The sequence below is a fragment of the Atractosteus spatula genome, chromosome 1 (genome assembly GCF_055471065.1).
Source record: "Atractosteus spatula isolate fAtrSpa1 chromosome 1, fAtrSpa1.hap1, whole genome shotgun sequence".
NCBI lineage: Eukaryota > Metazoa > Chordata > Actinopteri > Semionotiformes > Lepisosteidae > Atractosteus > Atractosteus spatula.
In genome coordinates this window covers 6,509,276-6,536,281 of record NC_142706.1, presented here as the reverse complement: position 1 = coordinate 6,536,281, position 27,006 = coordinate 6,509,276, and the positions used below count along the sequence as shown (strand labels likewise).

Sequence of the window (27,006 nt, the reverse complement as noted above, 5' to 3'; positions counted from 1 at the left end):
AGGAATAAAAAGAAACACAAAAAATGTAATGGTGCGTTGTCAAGCGCTTGAGCGGATGAGGAAGAGACAAGAAGGAGGGAGGGCAAAAGTAGTAAAGCATGAGAATGGGATCATGAAAATGTAGCCATCTAAACTATTTGGGGTTAAGAGGTACAGGTATAATAAATAATTCAAGTTACGCCATTATGTGCGATTTTCAGAAAATGTCTGATGAGAGGAGTACAAGGGCCTGGCGCAGGATCCCAGCACTACATTCCAGCACGTTACCACGTTCATACTGTAAATGGGGTCGGACCCCACTGAGGAGATCAGCAGTCGTACCTTTCTCATCTTACCTCGCTGTGTTGCTTTCCCATGAGCAAGTTCCCTGGCCCTCCTGGTACAGTCGCTCTCAACTGGCAGTTTGCCGAGCCAACTCTTTCAGTCCAGCGCCTTGTCTGAATCTGGTCCAGGCCCTGGGTGTTGGCATGGGTTTTGTAAGCGCTTCTGCGTTTCATTATTATGTGCCAGCAACTTTGACACCTGGAGTGGAGGTAATCATTCCACAATCGTAAAGACAAAGTTGTCGAAATTGTTCTGGTGAAACCACCTTTATGTCTTTAAGCACTCTGTGTTATACAGTAGTACACATGATTAAAAGTGAGAATAGGAGGTATTGCTTTAAACAGAGAGATATGGGAGTGAGAAATACTACCAAACAGGTAGTATTAACTGTTCTTATCTCTATCATGAACCACATAAACCCATAAGAAAGTTTGGTCCATTAGAAATCTTCCCAAGAACGAGTCTAAGGATGACTCTTCTAAGCATAAAGTCAGTCATCATGATCACCATCAATGTTCCTTTCCTCTGTTCCAAACTTATTTCAGCACAGACAGCTGTTGAATCTACAGAGGTGCTTCAGGGGCTTATTTTCAATATAAGGAGAGCCCACATATTCAAACTGGACCTACATAAGACCAAATAAAAATTGAATGCTCATTTTCCAGAAAGTCCTCTAATTGTAATAGCAGTAATAACAGCAGGAATCTCATTGAGAACAGAGGACAGTGGGGGAAATGGAGCTTCAGATCATTCTAACAACTTAATAATGTATCCAAGTGCACAGCTCAACAGACAGGCAGTACAATATGCGCTTCTTTTAAAGTGCTTTTCAGACATGTCCCATAGAGCTTTACTTTAAGAGATCATTTAAGGGAGAATTTGGGCTTTAGCCTGGCTAGAGTAACAGTCATGGAGCTCCTGCATGCTGATGCAGCTACCTACTGTACTTGAACTACTTAAACCTACCAATGCAAGCAAACACAGGGAGAACATACAAGCACCCCAAGTCTGGTATTGAACCCATGGCTCCAGCACTGTACATTGCTGCCATAAATGTGGCACACTCATATACTGTACAGTGTGTGCAGCATATATTTGTTTAGATAAAACTAAAGAAACCATGAAAGAGAGAAAGGGGCAATCATTCAGGTACTGTAGTATAGTGCTTCCTCACTTTAAATCAAAATGTGCTTTATGAAATGCATTGCAGATCACAGTATGTAGTTTTCCCAAAACATATGGATGACACTTTGAAACAATAAAGTAAGCTGTGTACTGTACAGTATGTTATGTATCTGTTAAATGGACATACAGTAGTGTCATGCTTTCTGAGAGCCAAGAACTTGCTTTTGGAATTACAGTGCTGTTGCAGCAGCTGTGCTTTGAAGAGAAACTAGTCTGATGTCCTTTGTACAAATAAAACAACAAAGTTCCTTTTATTATTTGTGCAGATAGCACCCCAGGTCTGGAATTTAACACAGGGATATATCCTTTGATTTCAGTATTTTCGATATTTTATTTGCCCAAAATGTGGGTTCCCATTACTTCAAAGGAGAAGAATGACACATGAAAACTGGTCATTAAAATAAATTTAATCTTGCCATAGACTTACCTCATGCCTGGTCCTGGAGGGCTGGTGTTCCTACTGAGCTTGTAACAACCTGAATCAGCTCATTGTTCACTTAATTGGAACACTTTAACAACTTTTTCCAGCACTCCAGGTGCTGGTGCTTTAAGGAGACTGACAAAACTTACACACACGCTGACTCTCTGTAACTCTCCAGGAGTCGGAACCCCTAATTTAGAGGAATTTAGACAGAACAGAATGGAATCTCAATCTGTGAATCGCCTTGCATTTGTTCCCAAGCTACTTGCATAAAAAATTGATTTTGATCAACTTTAGAAACACAACATTCTCACATGGTCTAATTGTTGTGAAGGAAGTTCCATTAGATAAACACCCAGATTGTTTAATCCATACAGTGTTTACTTAGCAAAGTTCAAGATGGGAAAACATTAATCAGGGCTTCCAAAGAATCTTACCCTGGGGCTAAGGCTAGACCTGTTATTACATTTAGTTTGAGAAAGTGCTGTGGTTACTACAGTGAATCACTAGCACGTATTTACTACTAGTTATACTATAACTGTATATACAATTTACTAGTACTGGCATTTTATGCTACTGTAGCAGTTTACACTCTGCTGTTGAAATCCAACAAAAAAGTTCTATAAATATCACTCCAATCCCGTTGAACATGGAAAACTATACTGTATGTGGCCTTTTTTTAAAACATAAGAAAATGGCAAGAGATGGCTGTTCTCTGTGATGCAGTGATGTGATGCAGCAAGTGGTCACATGACCACCCCCAGGCGGCTGGTGACAACCGTTTTTTTTGTTGTTGTTGTTGATTTGTGTGTGACAATTCAAAAGGGATGCACATGACAGTTTTTTTTAAATAAATGTTCAGCCCATTTATTCCCATGTGGAAGTTTGGAAATATTTAGAAGAAACCAGGATATCAGCTGTGACAACAAGGCAAGGCCCAGAATATTCAATAATTAATATTTACAACAATTTAAAAATAATTATTGTCTTTGTTATTCTCATGACAGGGCACCGCTGGCAGCGTTCAGCTCCTTTAATTTAAACTTGAAAACTGCCCCTTTTTAAAACAATTTTAAATAAGTCAAGTTTGCAGAAACTATTAATCCAGACAAATATTCAATTAGTTAGTGAATGTGTTGATTACTGAGTTAGTCAAAACTCAAAATGTGGTATAAATTCTTCTGTATGACCAACAAACACTCACTTTAACGTACAGTATGCTTCACGCAGAAAATACATTAAAAGTAATTATATAAACTGAAAATCTGTTGTAACAGCAGCATCACATGTGCACCACCATTTTAAAATGAAATAAAAAAGAACAAAATCTTTCTGGTGATGTAAAAATGTTAATTGTGAAGTTCAATGTTTTATATATGGTTTTCATGGTTCTTTAAAAATATTTTAGTTTTAGAATATTTAGTATGACTGCCAGGAAAAATGTTTTGTGACATGCTGCTGAATTATAATATTTGTGCCATGAAACAATTAATGATTTTAAGATGTCATGTTTTCTACAGAACTACAAGCATCTGTTATACATAATTTCCTTAAAATAAAATCAGTTCAAATGCTGAAAAACCAAAGCAGAATTATATATTTTCTTACATGTTTATTGTAACATATTTTGATGTCTCATAACCATATTTTGCCTTTCATATACAATCATATTTGCTTATGCATTGTTCACAACATGTTTAGGACCAATAAACACACAAACATATGCAGACATCTTTCATTATTTTCCCTGCAGGGCACATGTACTATTCATCAGCCAAACGTCTGGAAGAAAAAAGAAGAAACTGAGTCACTAATAACTTAGAATACTGCTACTACTAACAATGATAATAATAGAAGGCAGACCTTCATGTGTATACTAAGTGTGAAATATACATACATTTTCACTAATATCCTGAAGACTACAGAGGTGATAAAATACACATATCTGTGAATCATTTCAAAACATTGGTATAAATGATTAGGACTCTAGATGCTGAATTTACAGTTTGTGAGGCACTACTGTTGTACAGTACCCTTGTACTAAGTTTCTACCTAGTGCTAATCCAGCACAACAGTGGATGCCACTGTCTGAGATTTCCAGATTCTGGAAAATTGTATTTTTTTCAATTAAAATTGTACCTCTGTTTTACAGTACTCACTCCATAACAGAATCACAAAATATAGACTTTAGAAAAGAAAAATACAAACAACAGAAAATACAATAATAACATGTGTTACTACTACCTGGACTAAACAATCGTTAGAGTTTTATTAAATAAAAACTATTTGCACTTGTGTATATATTCATTATGTGTATTATAAAATAGGATGACATTGTATAGCAGATGTAATTTCACAGACTAAGTGCAGTCATGGCTACTCGACCTTTCTTTCTGTTCCTAAATCTCAGACTGCATAACATGACATCACTCATACGGTTTCCCGTCAGAGATGTCCCCAGTATACTGTACATCATATACAGTACTGTACACTGTGAGTGTCAGACTTGCACACAATAACTAGCTGTATTCTGAAACTTGCTTTCTTCCTCTTCCAGGCTCTTCTGAAATATTTAATGAGCAAAGCAAACTGTATCACTAGTATCAATAGTAGCCCATGAACACTTGTACGAATAACATAGGTACTCATTTCATATTTCCAGGGCACTAAACAAAAAAAGCTGTTATTTTAGTTACTGTACCTCTTAAATATAGAAGACATCTTAATGTCAAAAATGTTGTGTCACAATATTACAGAAAAGCAAACTTCCAGCAGAACAGTAAAATAAATTTAGATATTGTTTACCTTTTTTCTCATGGTGCTGTCATTCAATAAGTGCGGTACCTTTGCTAAAGGTAAAAATATAATTTGCTCATTATTCAAAGCTAGAACTTCATTAAAGCTCTTTTTGCTACATCAAAAACTATCTATATTGTCTGTGTTTAGTGGTTTATTTGCTTATCGTTTGTTTCACACTTATGAAGCTCCATATAATACTAAAATAAACCTATTACAGGCTTCACCTACCTACAGGCTCAAATTACCAACCGGAAAGAGGCATTTAATTTCATGTCTTAATGATAAGAAAATGTATGATGTAAATAATTTATAAGAGTGATCTTTTACCTCTATTTGCTAAATTTTTTCACAGTATTTTTCAAGATAAATATCTTGGTTGCTTAACGCATCTGTTTGTCATGGTAAAAATGTCCTAAAGTACTGCAGATATTACCATCACTGTCACTGCTAAAGCTCTAAAAACAACAGTATTAGCACATAAACTTGTGGGGTAGGGTCTCTAAACTCCTACCGCACAAGTTTTCCATTATTTTCACTCGTAAGGATTAGGTAAATCATGATTACTTAGAAAATCCAGTAATTAATTTTTGTGTTTTTTTGAAATTATATTGGGTTTAATTTTGGTTTCTCAAAATTATATCTCTTCCTTCTCTTTACACCGATCCAGTAATCCTGTTTTTTTGAATGAGGTTTGTGGATTTTTTTTCTGAGCCCTTGTAATGTTAATTGTACAGCTCATCTTGTTCCTGTGAGGATATGTATGTTTCACTCTGAGCCGTGTGTAGCGCGATACAGACAGTCTCAGTGGCTGTATGTGTACTGTACCTGATGACAGCCCGAAAGCCAAGAGTAGACACCTCTCCAAATTGATATTTTTGTACATTTCATAATCACTAAAAAATGAGCCATGTAGTCAAATAAATAAACAAGCAATAAAACATCTGAAAAGACATTTTTAAAGGTGAGTGCACCTTTAAACCGCACGGTAAAATCAATTATGCTTTAAAAAGCATCGTTGTTTTTTTAACTGAATCATTAACAGTCGTCTTACCCGTGGTGCCCTTAGACCATATGGAACTGCTCCGTATCCATTGTATCCATTATATCCATTGTATCCATTGAAGCTGCCATAGCCTCCATACCCATAGCCCAAACCCAGCAGACCAGTTCCCTAGTGTTGGACAGCAAATTAAATTGGGACACAGAGAACATCATAGGTGATGAATGCATATAAACCCCTAAATACTGAAACAGCCTGTTAAGTGGATGTTAAAATTCATATCTATTCTCATTCTTTGATGATATTTCTATTGAACTAAAACCTGCGTTTTTCATCACTGATTAAAAAAATAAATGCCGCTTTAATCCAAATGTTTTTTGCAGGGTCTTATTCATAGGGTGTAAAGAAAATTCAGCACTTTCAGTTTTATGGCCACTTCAGGTGTTACATACATGCAAATACCTATGTTACTGTTACTGTTACTTACATGGGATATACGGTGACATAATGCTGGTACATTATGTCTAATTTGACAATTACCAGTAAAAAGCTGATTTAATCTGTATCCCAATATACATCCCTTACACTGTTTAAATTGCAGATGTAATTTTTATTGTTAAATTTCTGAAGCAGTTTTTTACGTATTTGCAATACATGATCTGCCAACTCCAAGGCTTTGTGTGACACTAATTCCAATTTCCTCTAACATGCACAAAAAACATTACAGGAAAGAAGAGACGCAAGTACACAAAACAACTGAAAATCAGCTGTAAGGTTTACTACATTCCTGTCTGTCGTTAGAATGAACGGCTTTAACATACCAACGTTGGGTCATAAGGAATAGGAATAGGTATTGGCTGTAATGAGAGTGTAGAAAAGAAAGTATAAATAACACAACCATGAGATATAAGTTCGTAATTTCTGTTTCTGTCACTCACTAAACTGGTGGTACCAGCTCATTACATCTTATTTAACGCTTTTAGGTGCAAGCAATTAAGCAATTTGGTGATGTATTTAGTTGTTGAAAGACATAGAAGGTGTGAGTGCATTATAATTGACGAAAAAAAGTTACCAATTATTTAGCACAAGCCCTTTAAGTCTGCACAGCATAATAACTTGAAGAAGAGGAACCAAATTTTAAAACAAAATCTGTAAATACCTGTGCTACTACTACACCTACTATCCCTGTTACTATTACCATTACAACATTTATTATTACTACCCTTAATAATGACAAGAACTCTTATTTTTTGTGTGAATAATGTGTTGGTGTATTAATAAATTTGTGGTTTTACCAATTACCTGTTCTGAATTTATATCTAATACTGGGAAGTACTTGACTATAGCTCTGCTCAAATAAAAAATTGAAACTGAACAATATAAAAACTCTAAATGAGATTGCCGAGCAGAGCATTTTGGTGAACTCCAGTGACAAAGACATACAGTAATTAGGGAGAAAAACACCAAAAAGTTAAAATTACCTGTGGGATTTGAATTGGTGGCTGGTAGAATGCACTAAAACCCTGTAAAAAGAGACTAGTGAATATATTAAAGGAATATACGCTGGTCTGTATGTGAACATGGCGTGTTTGTTCACAAGGTACTGCAGCCAGATTTTAGAAAGGCAATGCTTTGGTAGAACTGCTTTGGTAGAAGTGCAGTTTTTCTTCTGATGTGCTGCAACACAGACTAAAAATGATTTTTAGTCTTTCAAACTAATTCAGATTTCAAACTACTCTTTCAAATTTCAAACTACTGCCATAAATTTAGCTCAAAATCACTGTTTCTATGCATAGGCCCCCGAGCATCCCTGATTGTCTGTCAAGCCTGTAAACAGCGAAGACTAGTATTGACATTTAAACTAGGCACAAGTAGTGTCAAATACAGTATATGAAGGTACTGAAAAACAAGGCTGTTCCTGTATGTGATTGAAGAAACACTTACAAAATATACAAAATTATCTGGTGCTTAATCCTTTTTATTATTTTCTATCTTGTTTCTTCAATGTCAATATCAATAGTAAGCTGTTAAAAAGCTAAGCATCCTAATTGATTCATTATAAGAATAAACAATACAAAATAAAATATTAATAAACATTTATGGATATGAGGGCTTAGTATGAGTTTCTTCTGAAAATCATAAAAAAATGTGTTCTCCAATTTCTAAGCAATTTTAAAAAACAAACAAAGCTCAACAAATATTCCTAGAGCAGGGGAATTCCCCATACTGTAGATAAGTTAGGAAGTTAAAAGACTGAAATGTGAGCAAAAGTAATCCTGGCAGAGATCACATAATGACATTTATGAACTCTGTACCATATCTGAAAGAACAGATTTGCAGAAAAACTAATTTTTTCTTAGTTTAATTGAGAAGCCAGTATTGGGTCAAAATAATTTTAAAGTTGCGTCTCTTAATCAACAATAAAACCTGGAAAGTCCTAGCCTAGATAAAGATGTTAATTATCCAAAAATTGTAACACTTGACAGCACACCATCTCATAAAGAATTATTTTTCTAATTTTAAAGTCCATTTATAAAGTACTTCTTCAGTTGGTTTCTGAAAATATTATTACATGTATATGCTGTACTTCACTCTTTTGCTGCAATGAGGGCATGTAATAGTTATTTTCTTGTAAGGATAGCCTTGGTTTGTTTTCATACACTCATTCCGCTACTTTTCAAAATATTATGGTTAATATTAAAAAAACAAAGTTTAATGCTCAATCTTTAGTAGGGTATGCAATAAAATCTTCTTTCTTGATTTTTTTTTTGCTTTTCCGTATTCTCACACAACTAATGACATTTATAACTTTTTCTTTTCTTTAATAAAAATTATTTTTTTAAAATTTTCATTTATATTTGGAAAATTTTTCAACTGGAATTCGGGAGTACTGTATATGCATACCAATTATTGGTATTCTTTTATTTTAGTGATTTTTTTTAAAAGGTGATTGGTCAAACACATCAAGTGATACTACATCCATCTACATCTTTTCAGGTGTGTTAAAATAAATGAATTTGAAAAGGTAGAATTTCCTACAATGTGCTTACCTCATAACTTGAGCTTCCGCCATATTGCTCAGACTAAAATGAGAAGAAAAATTGTCTCTGAGAATGCAAGAAGGGAAGATAAAGTTTGTATTTTCATTTTGATTGTCAGCAGTGTACCGCAGCATGTTGTGATGTCATGCTTCGAGAATTAACGAAACTTTCTCCTGTTCTGAAATCAAAGGTAGCCGTACTCTTTATCCCACTCTCACCTCTTCGTTGGAAATAATGGTAATAGTAATCACTTGAACAACATCATAGTTTCATTTATGAACACAAGAAGTTTAATTACTTACTGGGACTGGCATCAAATAGACAACTGGGAGTATGCAGGCAAGCAGAATGAATGTCTTCATGGTTCCAGACTCCGTAGTTTTGGTTCCTAAAATATACATAAAATTCTGCTTTATTTGTTGTTGTGTGATTCTACATACAATATACAGTACATTAAACCCTTAATGCTTGTTTTATAGTATGTATCCAACTTTTAGAGCAGGTATAACTACGGTAAACAAACAAAATAGTCCATCCATGACCAAAATTGATTTCAGGATATTTCAAACAAAAGTAAAAAAGATTTGTTTGTTTTTTTACTTTGAGGCCTGTTTTAAACATGCACACATTTACACCTAAGGACTCATAAATATCTTTGTAAAGAAAATAATACGAAAAGGCGTAAAGATAAAAAAGTATTGTAGATTCCAATATTTCCGTCAAATATCAATACTATATTTTTTAGCAATGCTATATTTGTGTCATGCAAAATGATAATAATGCAGTAGACAGTTCTGCATTTATAGTATATTTACAGTATATGACTCTCCTATATTGAAACAGTAGATCATAGAGTAATAAAGCACTGACAACATTTACAAGAGAAAAAATTAAAATCAAAGCACTTAAAAAAAATAGAGAAGTACCATTAATGGTACTTTAGGGATGCTCAGCCTTACCTGTTGTGTAAACTTCTGTTCTCTACTGAAGAGTTTCACATGCCAACACTGGTATTTAAAGCTTGCCAAATAAACACAATTATTTAATAACCACAGACTATTGAGAATGCTATAGTCACAACAGACAGCTGTTTCAACAGCCACGTAAATTCCAACAACATTACTGTTCTCTTGGCATAACATTTAAAGCCATAGAAGATCAAAAGAACAAGTGTCTTCATTTAGTTCAGTATTGACTTTCACTGTTACAGACTTATTAGCACAAAGGCACAAATGTTGAGTCTATAATGAAACAGAACAACTGAGTCTCCTTTGTTTTAAGAAGAGTTACAATCAAGAGAAGGCTATTCAGTCCATGTAACCATTTCTGAAGTTTTAATTGATACAAGGATCTCATACAGCCATTTCTTGAAGGGTATGAGCTTCAACAGTATACTGTAGATGGCTAACTTTTTCCATGCTGCATTCTTTGCATTTACAGCACACAAAAATTCTCGTTTTTAAATGCACTTCCACACAGTTTCCACTTCTGTCCTCTGGTTCATGTTTCACTGTTCTGAAGAAGGCCCGCTATTTTGACCTTTGTTAGTGTCTTTGAGGGCCGAGTCAGGGACACATTGGAGACGACCACCAGTGAACGGAGATCTACCCGCAAACGAGCTAACCAGTTTCAGCGGCTGACTAATTACAACAAGCGCTGCCACACGTGTTAACCATCACCATCGCTCATCTCTAGTCACAACTTATTTAAACCCTCAAATGTCTCTGCTCTTCGCTCTGTATTGGTTTCTCTTCTCAAGAGCTCCTACCGCGCCCCTTTTTTTCAGAAAACTCTTGTAAATGACTTCTTTGGCTTTGGACTTTGTTTTTGTTCCTTGAGCACAATCTCGCCTTACAATTCGGATTGGACTCAAATGTTTACCATTGCCTCGACTCTCTCTTTCTCGTCTGCATAGGATCCTTCTACGTTCTGACTTGGATTCATAACACACATCTTGTTCAAGCAAAAGTACCTCAATTGGTACATTTTACTTCATCATTTTCCCCATATGCTTGTTGAGTCCTCACTAATTAACATAAAAAAACTAAATTCCATAAAATAATATTCTTTCATTCATGTAAGTAAACATCCATAGGATCTCACTGGGTATTCGAAGAAAGACTCACAAGGAAAATAGATTTAAAATTAAAAAGTCTGTTTATTAGAAGTGTTAATACATAGTAGCATGACACTGAAAGAAAGCATTTTAGAGCTACTGCTTGTCATATAAACAGTACTGAGTGTGAAGAACAATAGGAGGATCATTACTGTACTTCCAAAGATGTACCAAGTTTTACCTGTGCTCTTACAACACAAAGTATTATTCCCTGTGACTAATACACACAACATTTGTTTAATAATGGTTATATACTCACATACAGTTAACATACTGTAGATTTTGTAAAAATGCAATTGCATATTTTCAGACTTCAGCACATTGTAGTAACCCTAACATATACCATCTATTTGTTCTTCTTTGTCTGTTCGGTGTTTGAGAGACAGCAAAGGGATGGAGATCATCTTTGTATTCTGTTGTATTTTGCATACATACATCTACAAACTCATTTCTCCAGACTCTTACAGTACAGAAAGTGAGAATTTTGCATCTTCAGTGCTACAAAATCCACTTGTTTGAGCTGCTTTTGGACATCGTCGACTGGTGTTAGAATAGGAGCTTGTCATCCATGTCCACTGTAAAGATGCAACAACCAGACATGTTTAGGCAAAACAATGATTGGGGACCTAAATGATAGGATTTCTTTTTTGTTTATGTGACTTAAACTATTAAATACAGTATATTTCCTCATCTGTTGAGCAATGTTACATTTATACTTGATTGTTGTTAGAATATTTTATTTTGCTTTCCATTTTAAGATCAATATTCAAGATCAATATTCCTGTCATTATCAGGATGTCACTTTTTCCTGTGTTACCGTGAACAGGACAGTCTGCCATAAGCATAGAGCACAAGGTGGAAGTACATCCTAGATGCGATGCCCATCCTTTGCACACAGGGTTATACACAGGCCTAGTTTAGAGACTCCAATTAATCTCCCCAGCATGTCTCCAAGTGGGATGAGGAAACCAGTACGAGCTCACTTTGGAGAGGTTTTCCAGTCCCTGGTAAATGAATTGGCTACTTGCTAGATGCGCTTTTGATCAGTCACTATTAAATTTTAAGTTAGGATCTAACCAAACAATATGTAGTCATTGTTTTTTGTTTGTTTCATGCATCTCATTTGCAATACGGCTCGACGTATTGTCAAACGCTGGAATAGAACGGTCAGGCATAAAAACGAAGCTCGCACCGCCACGTATACGCAAGACTGGAGGGAAAGTTGAACACGCTCTCACCTTCCTTGATGCCGAAGCAGGCGCACCACTCCCGGAAAGACACCTGCTTGTCTTCGTCAGCGTCACACTCCTGAAAGAAGCGGGAGGTGCAGTGCTCCATAGGCACCAGGGGCACACGCAGCGGAGCCAGCTCCGAGTGGGAGAGGTACCTGCGGACACAGCATGGAACTAACCTTTTCCTGTTCCTTTGCAGCCCATGCATGCTGACACAACTAGGTACAGTACTCAAGCTTCATACCAATATAACTGCTCATCAGGGCTGCACAGAACATTTTTTAATATAGGGAGCTCAGAAACAGGCCCAGTAGTTTGCACAGAGATATTACCAAACGGTAATGGTGTTTAAAATTCAATTTTACCTATCTACTGAGACAGATGACAACACAGCACCATAAAAGGACACATTTAAATATAGAAACCTTGAGCTCCGAAATCTTAGTGTTAAATAGACAAGCATTTTTTTGGATTCTTACATCACTTAGTGCTGCAATTGAGAGGGAATAAGAAATAGAAGAAACTGTTTCTCCTGTCAAAAGAAATGTATATAAGGTCATAGGATTCCATGACCAACAGCAGTGGAAAAAGACCTACTGTATAAAATGCTGGTGTCGGACTGTCAGAAGTTTGTAAAACCTGCCTTAACGCTAAACCAGAATACCATCTCCACTCTAATACACCAAGAGTTAAGACCTGCAAAACACATCTTTTTGATTTCTTTACACCTTCCAACATAACAACCCAGATGCTCTATTGCCAAAGTGTGCTTTTTGCAGTTGTACTGTATTCCTGTTTGTGCTTTTCTCTCAAGACTTTTCACCTAACAAGGCAGATGAAACATTTGGTATAAATGGAGGTGCTGGCTTCAAAATCATTTAACATTTTATTCCTCAGCTGTGTCGATGGGGACAACAGGACACTCTGTTTGGTCTCCCATTTATTAATGATCTCAAGCTTTGTGCAGACTACTGAGTTCTTAACTAACTAACATGTCACCTTACTAGACTATCCTAATTAAAGATGATTCACTGACAATCAATGTTTGTCACGTCATTAACTTTTTCAAATGAATTTCTGCAGGAAGGTTAGATCCTGATCTCACATACTTCCGCTTGCCTGCATATATCGGTCTCGCACCCGTGACATCCAGTAGTGCATCTCTCCAGTGTCCCTTCCGCCCCCCCATCTACAGTACACCCCTGCAGCAACTTCCTGTCACGATCTTTGCAATACTTAGGAGGTCTGGGCCATAAGGCAGGGCTGCCAGTTCCCACAGCCAGGTGAGCTTTGCCCAAATGTACCCTGCCTATCCCACCTCTCTGGTTTATGAGGATCTAACCGAACTGGTGGAATCCATTGTTTCTGTGTTCTGACCTGTCAGCAGGGTGTTGGTCCATTTGTGCAAACTGCCAGTGCACTGGGTAGATATACATGTTGTAATTTTTTTCAAAGTCTCTGACCAGCGTCTCAATGGGGTGATCACCTGCCTGAAGCCGTCTCTCACTCTCATGCATCTTCTGAACCTGTGGAAGCAAAGCACATCTTCAGAGTACTGTGAATGATCACAAAGTGAAACTACATCACTCGAAAATCAGAAAGAAAACAATATATGAGGGCCAAAAAATAAGCTTCACGTTGATTATGAGAAAGAAGGAGTAAATCACATATTTGCAGACTGCTTGTTTTCACACCTCCTCCTCCTTCTGTGAATTTTGTTGGCAAAATCATCTTTCAAAACTCAATTCTACTTTACTAATGTGAAAAAAAACATGCTTACTGCAATTATTTAATTTGGAATAAAAATACATACTGTATGTACTAGAGGGGCATATTGACTTAAGGGCTCTAGCCTCTAGCAAGAGCTCGGGCCATCATGTATCAAGTAATACAATTGTAAATCATTAAAAACTTTCAGAAATTACAATACTGTATATGTAGGTTATAGAGTGGTTTAGATAGGTTGTGTTTTTATGTGTTGCTGCAATATTGCCTGTCATACAAGGTTCAATAATTTAAATAGAATATTATATTATTTTTTATTATGACTGTACTCTGTTCTCTTTTACGTTTGGTTTAACCTTTAAAAGGTCCCAGAGTGTATTTCCATTTCTGGTGTTCCCTCGAAGTATTCTTTCTGATATACATTACACCTCATACCTTATACACCACTATTTGTAAGTGAGTGCAAAAGATTCCAATATTCAAGATCAAAGAATGATTGTCTTTCCTACTAAGGAAAACTTTAACGTCAGGTATTTTGAGATGTGCCCAATCTTGTGACTTTACATCACCAAGTATACACATTTTTGCACTGAAAGGGTTTGATATGCCAGGCTTGCTTTTTTTGTTTTATTTACTTTAAATCACAAATGTGAAAATGACAAAATCATCTGAATAATATCTCTAGGTGGGAATTTTCATCTCTACCCTCCATTAACATAAGCAATCACATTTTATATGATGTCATTTGAGAGAAGAATGCTGTGAACAGCCAAATATTGGATTAACATAAATTATATCCAGCAAGATCCATTCTGAATTCAGCTCCTTTGTTATGCAGTACATCATTTCAATTGCTTACCCTTGTGCGCTGCTTAGGGGTAAGAAAGCCAGGAGACTTCATGTCATGTTCATAAAGCTGTAGCAAAACATTTTTCAGCCAGTCACGCATGCGCAGAGGGAACTGTGCCAGCTCATTGGCCTGACAAGGTGCAATGTCTGTTAAAGCACATAAACCCACATTAATACCATAGCAATCACATCCCCTTTCAACTACCCAGTTTTTAATGGGATTCATGAGAAAACTTCAATAGAAAGGCAGACCCCATCTCCTATCAATCACTTGCTTGCAAAGGTATTGCACAAGGTAATAGCATGGTAAGGTAACATAATTGCATAAATGCAGACTTTTTCTATCTCACATTTCTACACGTAAGCATCTCTCCACAAATTACATCCATCTCCACTGCCAAAGCAGTCACCCTTTGGCTCATTTAAGAGACTGGCCAGAGGTTGCCAGAAATCATTAGTCACAGGTTATAGAAAATTTCAAGCGTATTTTTAAATGCATTTTAAAATAAAAAACCCAAGACTTAAGAGAGCCGCACCTGACATACATTTGAAGAATACAATCGACAGTGCCATTTAAAATATGCCTTGTAAATTAGAACGCAATAAAAAAATTAAAGATAAAAACTATGCTTTTGTTTGTGAGAAAAAATAACTTTTGTGCCCCCCCCAAAATAAAAGTAATGTTTATCCCATACATTTGCAAGGTCCAGCGTAATCTAAATGAAGTCTATGGCCTTTTTTCGTTCCGTCAAGATTGCACTTTGTAGCAAAAAGCTGACAAGATGTGTCATAGGTCTTGTTGTCAGTTCCACATACCTAGATGAAACAAATAAAAAAAATGAATTGCAAAGAGACAAAATGCATCTATAAAGTTCACAGAAGTTCTGTCATCATTGATATCCAGCTTCAATACTTTGAAGGCCAAATTGTCCAAGGTACTGTATATAAACAAAGTAAACACAAAGGATAATGTCCTCGGGGCTTACATATTTTTACCACTGTTTGAGATCATAATCCCCTCTTTATGCAAGTCTACAGAGCTGTCAGATCTGGCAGCCTGCATGTTTTTCTTTAACATCCAGATGTACCAGAGAGCATTGCTTAACTGACCCTCTTAAGGATCAGTTAGTGGCCAGCGCATCACATTTGTAGAAGCAGGCCTTTGTAGAAGGTCAATTAATTTTCAAATATAAGAAAACACAGTGGAGATGGATTTGTCTGGTCTCTTAGTAAAGTGCTAACCATCTGGAGTGTGCAAATGAGGTTTTTTGCCAATTGGCAACATGTTGTGGACAGATGAACCATGACTACATCTCCACAGGGACTAAATTAATCCACATAGATCATGTAATTACTACTACATGTTGGTAGGTTTACAGAAGAGCTAAATTAAGTTTCTTTCAGGTTGTGTTCCATCAGTTAAGCATTTTTTCGGCTTGTGTGTTTGCTTGTGCATACTGCACAGTATACAGTATGTGTACAATTGTCGTATGCAGTACTCACATGCTCAAATTCCCCTTTGCTGGAAATACATGAGGAGGGATCCTGACAGACACACTCGGGATCATTTTCTTTGTTAACTTGACAGATTTTGCCTCGTTTGCAACGGAAGTTTTCACAGGGACCTGAATTAATGAAAGAAGGATCAGAAATTCTTATCTGTCTTCTTAATTCCAGCCTTTTGTAAAAGCTTACCTTTAATTAATACACAGCAGAAAGAACATAAGAACTCGAAAACACCTTCAACAACATGACTAGGTAGCATTTTCCTTACTCCCACAACTCCTTGGGTAAATAAATGCCCAACAGGTTCCAGAGAAACAATATATTTTCTGTAATGTGGTGAATAAAACTGTACAGAATATTCTAAATAAGGGTTATTTGTGCGAAATGCATTATATTCTGAAGCATAAAAGATAACTTGCTGAATCTACATTAACTCTCATTGATGTTTCAGTTTAAACTAATAGCAGGAATCAGACCTGTGTCATTGATGTATGTTTGTGCAGTGTTCCGAGCTAACCAAGTGTTACCAAGCTAACCCGTCAGGTCCAAAAAGAAAAGCACACAAACTATAACCATCATTTAGAAATGATTTATAAATCATAAAATATTTCTGTTATGTTTTAAAGAATGTCTCTGTTTCATTGTTTAATTAGTTCAAATATTTTCTTTACTCCTTATTCCAGTAGTTCATTCTTTCCATTCTCTTGAGCAATAAAGAGAAATGGCATAATCATTGTTGTTACCGAGATTCCTAATGAAGTTCTAAAAGAGATGTACCTTGTCAAGAGATGAACCTTGTTACCAGATTCCTGAATTCCTACCATGTGTGCACTTCAGGAAATAATACTTACTGACATCTGCTTCCTGTGTGTCCTTATCTCTGGAAAGCTGTTCCTGGAGGTAAACCTCCTCTGCAGCCCTTTTCTGAACAGGATTAATCCCAATCACTGATGTCTAAATTGATTGGAAAAACGTGTATAATCAAGCAGTGCTACAGTAAGTACACATGATAGGCCTTAGTTTTCCTCTTGTGATTTTATGGGAATAAAGTTGAATAATGTAATGAACTGGTCAGTTTGAAATGCAAACACACACCAGTGCATCCTGATTATCTTGTAGATTTTTTCACACTATGACATGAAAACCTTGAATTTAGAAGCAGAATTTAAATACAAGAAAAATGCTCAATCGAATGATATAAAGGTGATCTCGATAACTATTTCAATCCCAGTAATTTTTTTTTATTTCTTATTTCCCCCTTAGTTGTTAATCAAATGTTTTAGGGACTTTTTTCAAATTTTTTTACACTGTGTCATGGATAAAAGTATATTATTTCTATGCGTTAATATAATTCTATTATAATTAAACTGAAATATTCTAGATGCAATTGGGATCACCTTCATGTCAGTCAGTTGTGCAAAGGTTTCTGTTTAAATTTAATTTATGTAATGTACTGTAAATAACTCTTAAGAAGGTCTGAAACATGCCCACTAGTTCTTATTGTTCAATATTAGAAAAAGAGAATATGAAGAATATTTCTGAAAGTTTTGTGTTCTGATGTACACGAGTGTAAACCTTTCTTTAGCTGTTGATTTTGTGCAATTCCAAGTTTATTATAGCTATAAGAAATACTTCTAGAACAGGAATGTGACTCCTAATATTTTAATTAGAAATGTAAACAGTAGCAATAATGCTATCTGAAATACTGTACATCTGGAGGTCTGCATACAATTCAAGCTGGACAGGAAGCACATACTGTTGTCTGCATTCCTTTTATTTAAAAAACCTGGGATATAGCCACTGCCTACTAATTAGAGAATGAGTGCTGACTTACATAGATAGCAAAGTACTTTTGACTAGGTATACAAATTCTGTTTGTGGCCATTGAAATAGCACTTCAACATTCCTATTTAAGGAGGTCACAAAGCTTCACCCACATCACAAACACTGTTTGAGCTGACTCCTAAAGTGACTTGGATAGTTTTGTTGGATTTTCAAAGAGAAGCCTTCAAGCCTTATTGTTCTGTGTCTGCCAGAGATACACAATGATCTGACATATGTACTTATATGATTTGCAGTGTTCTGTATCTACAGTATATAATTACCCATTTTCCTGATTTCCTCTTTTTGGTTTTAGGGACTGTGTTCTCCCTCTTCTGAAGAACCCCATGCCCCCAATCCGGTCTTTCTTGAGCTCCATGTTCACTAGATGTTTTTCCACTGTGGCTTTTCTTTTCGTTTTTTGATATGCCATTCATGCGACTGGCATTGCTTTCCTGCTGCTCCTCCGCACTGCTCTCTGGTTCTGTATCTGTGGCCTCTTGCAGGTTGTTGTTACTGTCTTTGGATTGACTGCTCTCAACGTCATCACCCTCTTCTTTGTTGACCTCTGGACTTTCACTCATGCCCTCTTCCAAAATACCTCTTGGTTCATATTGGTTCCTACCTCTGTGTTTTCCTTGGGAATCATAGTCATCGCTGTCAATGTATGATTCTCCATCATCTTCCCTGACCTCTCGGCTGTCCTGATTATCCTTGCCTTCAGTATAGCCCATATCTGTAAGTATTTCAGTCTTTGTACTGCTGCCAATCTCCTGAAAGCTGCTTTCACTATCATTGCCTTTATCATCTGGTTCATCTGCTGATAAACCATCTGCCAAATCCTGGGATCCCCTTCGTCTGTCCAGGTCATCATCTTGACTTGTCTGTGCTTCTTCACTGAGTAGCACAGGTGAAGCATTCTGCTCAGTATCTTCTTCATCCTCTTTTTCCTGACTGCTTGCTTCTAAGGATATTACAGCAGGTAGCTCTTCTCCTTCACTTAACTTGTCAGGATCAGTTTCCTTGGGATTTAACATCATAAAACAAAAATAGAAAGTTTGAAATTATACTTTTTTTTCAAACATTAACATTTTCAAGCATGAACATTTAAAACAAGAATGATTAATTTATCTTTGCTCATACAGTATGTTTCTCTTAGAAATGAATTATAAATTGACCTCAATGTATTTCATTTCCCAATGTTTTTGGGGGGAGGCTGCAGTACTTTATATATTGGTATATATTGGGTACTTTATGTATTGGGTAAGAGAAAAACTGAAAATACTGAATTGTCACACAGCCTTTTCTGAAAACAGCTAATAGTTAATGTGTTAGTATCGTTGCTCTTGTTGCATGTAGTCAATAAAGCATTCTCAAGAATACAAATACAAAAAAGTCTTAGTGACATGTTACTCCTTTCAGTCTGAAAAAATATTTTGTAGAAGGTACAGTAAGGTGAGAAGAATGAAGAAGATAAGAGGTGATAAGGAGAGGACCTAACACAAAAGCAGCACAAAGCTTGGTATCAATTTAATATTACCCTAGAAAGAAACTCAATTTTCATAAAACATTAATATTAACTTCATTGAATAATATTGTAACAGTTACCATACACAAATCTTGTTTAATTTGTTATGAAAGCAAACATGGAAACACATTTTGTAGTTCATAGTCATTACTACTGTCAGTAAGTACTGTATGCAAAAGATTATCTATTACCTTTCCATTCTGTGTCACTGGTGTCTTCAGTGAAACCGCATGTGTTCCGTGAGGCTTGCTTGTTACCTTATGCATGAGAATTAAAATAAGCAACAGTCTGAATAACAATAATAATATGAAACAAATAACAAAAACAAATAAACCCCAGAAAAATGTTAAAAGAAATGTATGTTATATACAGTATAATAAATCAGTTTCCAATGTGACGGAATATCCTTGATCATGGTTCTGGGCCTACATTAAGGAAAAACATTGCTCTCTTTTTGAAAATGTGAAACGTTATATATGATATCTATTTAATTGACTCAAGGTTTAAAGTTACTTTTTTCATGCATAAATTGTTTAGTTTTCTTTCAGGCTTAATATAGTTATTACCTCTTGAGAGTTGCAACATCACTGCCAAGCAATGCTGAGCATGTCTACTCACATTTTTGTCCCTTCATGAACCTGATACATGCAACAGTGCAGTAGAGAATGAGGGGACTGAGAGCCTTGTTCCCTGGTTTTAGCCAGGACCTAGTTCCTGCCCTACCCATTGTCAACCTTGAAACTGTTGAATTCTGGTGTACAACCAGTCCTGCCCTGCCAATCGCTTTCTCCCTTACTGGCGAGTGAACTGTAGCTGCCATGTGGACATCCCTCACATCGCTGAAGCTAACTCCTCTCGTTTCCATAGCCACTCAGGGAGCGAAACAAGCTTCCTTTTACTGCCTAGATCGTGCTGCCGGGTGCTAAATATGAGGTGGGTCAATGGAGAAGGTTGACCACCCACCCCAACAAGGTGGCTGTGTAGAATGGAAGAACACCCACCCCCCTGTTTGGTGTTCTTCCCCTGACTCCCACAGCAGCAAACCTGGGAGGACTCTTCCTTACATTGCCAGGATCTTGCTCTTTGCCGGGAGTCTTCCATGCAGTGTAATGCCCAATGTGATGCCTAAAGGGATGTGGAATGCCCACACACTGGGATGCCCACAGGGATGGCATAGGGCCTGCTGTGGACTGAAGACACATTCAAAGAATGATCTGGATGCAGCATGGTCCTCAGTCAGTTTCACGGGTTTAGCAGAAAGCAACCCAGTTGGAACGGACACTTTCATCAGCATTACCTTGGGCTCTTTGTCCTTCCATTTTTGACAGCTTGGGCTCCCAAGAGGTAATAGTTACTTTCACCCTGAAAGGAAACACTAAGTTTCCAGAGTACACACATGATAGTCAAACTGTTCTGAGTCTGCCAGCAGGATCTTCTATTGTCCAAAGCAGAATGCTTTTTCAGTACCTCATAGGCCAGCGCTAAAACTGTATAAAAAACTGCTAAGTTTTAAAGAATAAATTCGAACCAAATACTTACAGGGTCAGCAAAAGCCAAAGTCAAGAGACAAAGTAACAATAAATTCATCTTCATTTCCTCTTACTCCAACCTGAAAATAATAATTACTGTTTTAGTGCTATGAAATCATACGGTCTACAATAGTCAGTTTTACAGTTATGTGTCATACAGTAGATGGGGTCAGCTAAGTCCGTCAAAGTCCATTACGAAGCAGATAATTCAGACAAATTCTAAACGTATTGTAATATTTCAAAAAACAAATATAAAAACTATGTTCCAATTTTGAGATGTGCAAAATATACAAAGGGACTGAGTACACACTTGAAAACATTTTATTGCCATTCTTAATGTTTTTGGTATTTAAATTGCTGTTTGCTTTCCCCAATGATACCCAAACAATGCCTATAATTACAATGTTTTGACTGCATTTTTATAAATGTAGCCAAAAAGTGTTACTACATCCTATTAGAGTTTTTTTTGTAAAAACAAAATAGTTTATAACAGTATATTTATTTTTATTCCATTTCTAACAATTTTTGTCTTCCAATGCAGGACCGTAGGTCATTGAAAAAAAAAACACTCCTAGTGAGTCTAAAACACACCCCATCAGATGTGGCACAGACAGTCAAGTATTTGAAGGGATTATGATAAAAAACACTCAAAGTTCAACATGTTCAAACAATATCTAGTAATTAAGCAAATGTTTTAGTTTATCAAGCAATTAGGAAAACCACACATTCTCTAAGCTATAAAACATTTCCCTAAGGTAAAAGAAAGCAGACTGTTATGAATATTATGATATGATTAATCAAGCCAGGATAATCTCCATGTGGTCTGAAGATCATGAAAACAAAAATGTTACTAACAGGCCTAAACTAGATTGACACACTGTTATGGTGGTGTCCATTTCTATACCGATTGTGCTGTAACATTAGGAAATATAGAACATTTCTGTATGATATGCAAGGTGTGACTGATATACATTTTCCAGGTGAACAACATAATTAAACAATCCTTTTGGAATTACTGTTTGAATTTTAGCTTCCCTTTGTGTGTCCATATACATCCAGTTCATCAATATACAATTATAAAGGGTCACCCACAACAGCGACAACCTCAGAACATGTCCTCTTGATTTCTCTAATTCTGGTACAGCAAGAATATTCTCATTTCTAAAAGTACTTTCTGTTACTATTGCAGGCAATACTTCCCAGCAAGCGATGTCATCATATTATTGCTTTTCTCAATTAGTTTTAACATCAGAATTCTAAAGCTAAACGAAGGCAAGAAAATGGTTTCCGGAGGTAAAAAATAATTTTCTTTCATTTTAATGCAGATATTCTTTATGGCATTACTTTATTGCGATGACATTTTAAATGTTTATTACAGTTGATGATACCATCATGCTCAGCATCAGCATGTTGTCAGTGATATACTGTGAGTACTGTCTTTCCATTTCTCCTGTGAGAAAGTGTGAGCATGATTTTCCAGAAATAATATCAAACAGTATCAAAATCATATTGACAGAATAAATTGACAGAACAAGTCTAAACTCATCATTTGACTGCTGATCAAGGCTGTTTAAGTCTTGTCTCACACTCATAGACTCAACGATCAACAGTGATGGTCTACCTAATACCTAGTCTTGGTTGTGTATGTACTTTAAGAATACTAGACAAGATAATGGAATTGAATTACATACTGCAGATATAGAAATCACATAAAAGAGATTTGCATAAATTCCCATTCTGCTAAATTCTAAAAACTTCAGCATCAGTGCTGAGAAAGAAAGCCACATATTTTATGTAAATGACATATTTTTTCTCTGGGCACACAAATTCACACTGGTTCAAGACAATGGTTCTAATTCTGTATACATTATTAAATTAGATGAAGACAAACTTACTGTACATACACAGAATCCCCAAAAAATCCCTGTGCTGTAAATTCACATGTTTTTTTTCAATAATAAACATAACAGTGCCACCATTTGGATGTTCCGTATACTGCAGCAGCTTCTGAGAATTGTTGCATTTATAGACCTTTGCAGATAGGAAATAATTAATAGACTCTCTTTATATAAAATATTTGTTTCTATAGAAACAAATCTTTACCCACACATACAGTACAATTTACATGTTTTGATGGCACATGAAATAAAACATATTTTAAAACTTGGAACCTGAATAATGTGACCTTTGACACTAGGAAATAAAAATGAGCACATTCCATATATTAATAAAATGAAATAATGTTATGTTTTTATTATATCATGATGCAGAAAATGAAATACAACACTTAGATATAAAGAATTACAGAAATATTTTAAACCTAGATATCCATACAAAATCATAGAAAATGTGAGCAGACCATCATAATTAATTTTCAGTATGAGATGTGACTTCTCTGAACACTGACACAATCCTAGGACAATGCTGAAGCGATAGAACTGATCATCTTCTGGATACGAACTCTTCCTATGCAAGACAGCCATTTGATGTTGTTTACTTTTGAGGGCGATTCTTGACCCGTGGAAGAACTACAGTATTAGGGTCGAGTAAGGAGAAAACGCTGACTACAACCTTTTCTTAAAGTCAGGCCATTGTAATCCTAGCAGGATATGGTCTTGTCCAGAAGGACACTACTGCATTAGTTTGCAAGAGCAGAAAAACAACCGGCTCAAGGCCTTTGTCAAAGTATTGCTGAGAAGTAAGGTGGTACTCCATCTGCACCAAAACCATTTTTGCGTTAAGAAGATTTCTCCTCACAACAGCGCGGGTTCACTGCATTTTCGGTGGGCTTGTACAACACCGTTAGCATAAAGCTCACCATGACATCTCCACCTGTGTTGTTTTCCATCAGGTCTGTCAAGGGCAAAATGATATTCATCAGGGAAGAAAATAGCCACCCCCCTCTGTGCCGCCACCCTGGATGTTCTCTGGCCCACAGAAGATAGCTGATTTCTCAACAGTTTACATACAAGTATTGTCCCTGATGAAGCAGAGGATCCAATTCTCCAGAAGCTTATCCATAAGGTAACACAAACAAGTCACCTTCAATTTATACCAACAGCAGCCGGGTAATCATTGTTGCTCAAGCAAGCCACGGGAACGCGTTCTCTGTTCTTGCGATAATTAAAATCACATCTTTTTACATGGCCGTTCCAACAGATTCTTTGTGTAATTTTAACCGAAGGCTAATACCAAACACAGTAAATGAAGAGACAGTAAATGTTAGTTTAAGACGATAGTTCAGGAGGAAGTGAGATGCTAAACTCGCCCACTTGTGCCTACAAATCTATAAACATCTTGCTTGCATGGTTTGTTTTTACATCCTTTCATCCACCCCATCTTTAACGCAGCAGCAACTCCAGGGTTTATCTTCCATTAAAGAGGTTCCAAGTGAGTTACCCCAATAAAGCTAGGTATTTGAATCTTGCCTCTTCTCTATCGACGAAACTAGTGAAAAAATTCCGTAAAGCTGCAGTGGAGTTCTGTTTTGGTTCATTTGTAAAAGAAAAAAATACAGTATTAATTTACTGTACATTATTTGGTGACAAATAATAAGCTCTGAAATGTAAAATAACATGTTTTTCAACATTATAATGATTATTAACAGGGGAACTTAAATAAGGAATAAAGAAAATATGGTTTGAGATCAATGTGGTTTCTTGTGACCTGTTTTTTTAAAAAACGTTACAGGATGTACTTGAACAAGAACAGTGGCTTTTCAACCATTTTACCCCTTTTTTAAGTAATATATAAGAATAAAGACTCCCAACTAAAATATAACACCAGACTGAAGCCTAAAATTACTCTAAAAAATGCTGCTATCAAATAAGAGGCATAAAATGCACAATGGAAGCAAAGTACTGTAGATCTATTTTAAGAAAAGAGCTGTCAGAAGTTTTGAGAAGCATGAGATTACTTATTTTACGCAATACTGGGCATTTTTTTTTCTGGGGACCCCTAAAGAGAATATGAGGCATTTTATTTCAGGTACTGTATTTCATTTCATTTAGAAGACTGAATGTTCTGTATTAGATAATAAAACGCTGCTAAACACAGTAGCTAAAGAAGGGCTAGAATGTAAGCAGTAAAAAATGCCATTAAACATCCATCCTAACCATTTTTTTCCAATTCAGAGTCATGGAGAAGCCAGAGCTTATTCCAGCACACAATGAGCACATGGCATGGTACACCCTGGACAGGATACCAGTCCATCACAAGGCAGACACATATTTTAGCTAGAAACACACTCACACCTAGGGCCAATTATCACAAAAGCCAATTTACCTACAGTACCAACATGTCTTTGGACAGTGTGAACCCAAGGCCCCAGCGCTGCAAGGCAGCAATGCTTGCCTCTGCGCTACTGTGTTGCCAGTAAGCAAATATTTCTTGCATTATATTTTATATTTAGAGAGAATTCCTAGAGTATTTCAATTATTGCATGAATTCCAATAATACAGGAATATTTTGATTTAAATAATGCAATCGAATGCCAGAGAAACATATCTGTTTTTAGATTTTCTTTTGATATTTAAAAGTTCAAGTCAATCACCATTGTATGTCAATTCTACCTTTATTAAATTTAGTTCAAGAAATTTGCAGGTATCCCCCTAATTTGGACCAGAATTCTGTTACTCGGACTCTTCCATCCCAGAACAGCAGACACTGTTGTTATGACAACAGGCTTTTGAGGTTTTTGCTTCTCAAAGGTCAGATTCAGAATCCTGCGCAGAAAAGTAAACAGATGAAACTACTAGACTGGAAAAAGAGTTGACTAAGTATACAAACTTTTTGTCCCTTGGTATTAACAATGAGGGCGTTAATGTCGCTACCTCAAAAGAACAATGGAACATTGGATCGCTTCCAAACAGGATAACAAAAGCTGACAAATACAGTATGTCATAGTTGATAAATTACCTGAATAAAATGGAATTTTAACTAAACCTTTTACTTTTACTTCTGGGACATAGTTAAAAAACAGATCACAAATCAAAATGTTTATATATGTCTTCTCATAATTACAAAATAACACCATAAAGTTAGCATATAAATCTTTTAGTCTGCTTTGGGCATTGCATTTTTTAAATGTCATTATAATCAAGAGATTATTTTCCCTTCCTCAAAAATGTATATCTGTAAACATCTGAATGGTTTCTATCTTAGGGAAAACAATATATTTTTCTTAATACTGACATTTAATCTAAAAAAATCCCCACATAGTTAGTATTTTATTCAATTATTATATTTCATATACTTGATTAGTCATTTATTATAAAAATTAATGTAGTTTTTTTAAAAAAAAATATAAAAGTAATAAGTGAGAACGTGGACCACAAAGCATCATTTTAAATTATACTATTGCACAATAATGTAGCCTGAGGACAGATTAAACAAATATAGCATAGAAATGAATTTTGGAAAAAGATCAGACAGCTTGGTCTTAACTACCTATAACTCAATCACAATTAGATAAAATATTTTCACAATTATTTTACATTGAATGAAAATCTTCATTATCTTTTTTTATGTTACGACACTTTTAAAAATGACCAAACAGGATATTTCACGTACAGTAATTCAGGCCTCTGACAGTTAATTCATTTCTAAAATTACAGCTTTTTTATATTAGTGTTCCGTACTTTTCTTTGCATCTTTATAGGATATTAGTGAAAACAAAGCAGATAAAAATTACCTTGAATATGTGACTATGGGCAGATTCTGATTGTCGAAAAAGATTCCGTTCGGAAGGGATTGCAGTTTTGTCTGCCTGATTCCAGACTGCAGATGCATACTGAGACAGAGCTGCTCCGAACAGAAATATCCATGTCTTTTATTCATGCTCCTCAGTCTGGAAACAATGAAGGCATGCAGGAACGGAGCCCTGTGAAAAAGCAGTAGTCAGTGCTTAGAAGGGAAAAATCTAAGGCTGA

General features: G+C 35.9%; 2 protein-coding genes across 3 annotated transcripts; both read right to left on the bottom strand.

The window, feature by feature from the left end:
• Window positions 1–3,527: 3,527 nt before the first annotated feature.
• On the bottom strand, window positions 3,528–9,860 carry LOC148840515 (uncharacterized). Of its 2 annotated transcripts, XM_088922560.1 has the most exons (8): window positions 9,730–9,860; window positions 9,073–9,158; window positions 8,780–8,812; window positions 7,211–7,252; window positions 6,551–6,586; window positions 5,781–5,900; window positions 4,736–4,779; window positions 3,528–3,712 (listed from the first exon to the last, which is right to left on the bottom strand). In XM_088922560.1, exons 2-7 carry the CDS (start codon window positions 9,130–9,132, stop codon window positions 4,759–4,761), a joined length of 312 nt encoding a protein of 103 aa, XP_088778686.1. In that variant the 5' UTR covers window positions 9,133–9,158; window positions 9,730–9,860; the 3' UTR covers window positions 3,528–3,712; window positions 4,736–4,758. The 2 variants fall into 2 exon arrangements, with proteins under 2 accessions (XP_088778686.1, XP_088778694.1); XM_088922568.1 differs by lacking the exon at window positions 7,211–7,252 and having other exon boundaries at window positions 3,554–3,712.
• A 1,072-nt stretch (window positions 9,861–10,932) lies between these two features.
• sparcl1 (SPARC-like 1) lies at window positions 10,933–21,134 on the bottom strand. Its single transcript, XM_088916123.1, has 10 exons — window positions 21,087–21,134; window positions 19,739–19,804; window positions 18,304–19,041; window positions 17,050–17,152; window positions 16,196–16,317; window positions 15,388–15,508; window positions 14,703–14,839; window positions 13,496–13,644; window positions 12,125–12,273; window positions 10,933–11,461 (listed from the first exon to the last, which is right to left on the bottom strand). The coding sequence occupies exons 1-10, from the start codon at window positions 21,132–21,134 to the stop codon at window positions 11,433–11,435; spliced, it is 1,662 nt and encodes a 553-aa protein (XP_088772249.1). The 3' UTR covers window positions 10,933–11,432.
• Window positions 21,135–27,006: the final 5,872 nt, after the last annotated feature.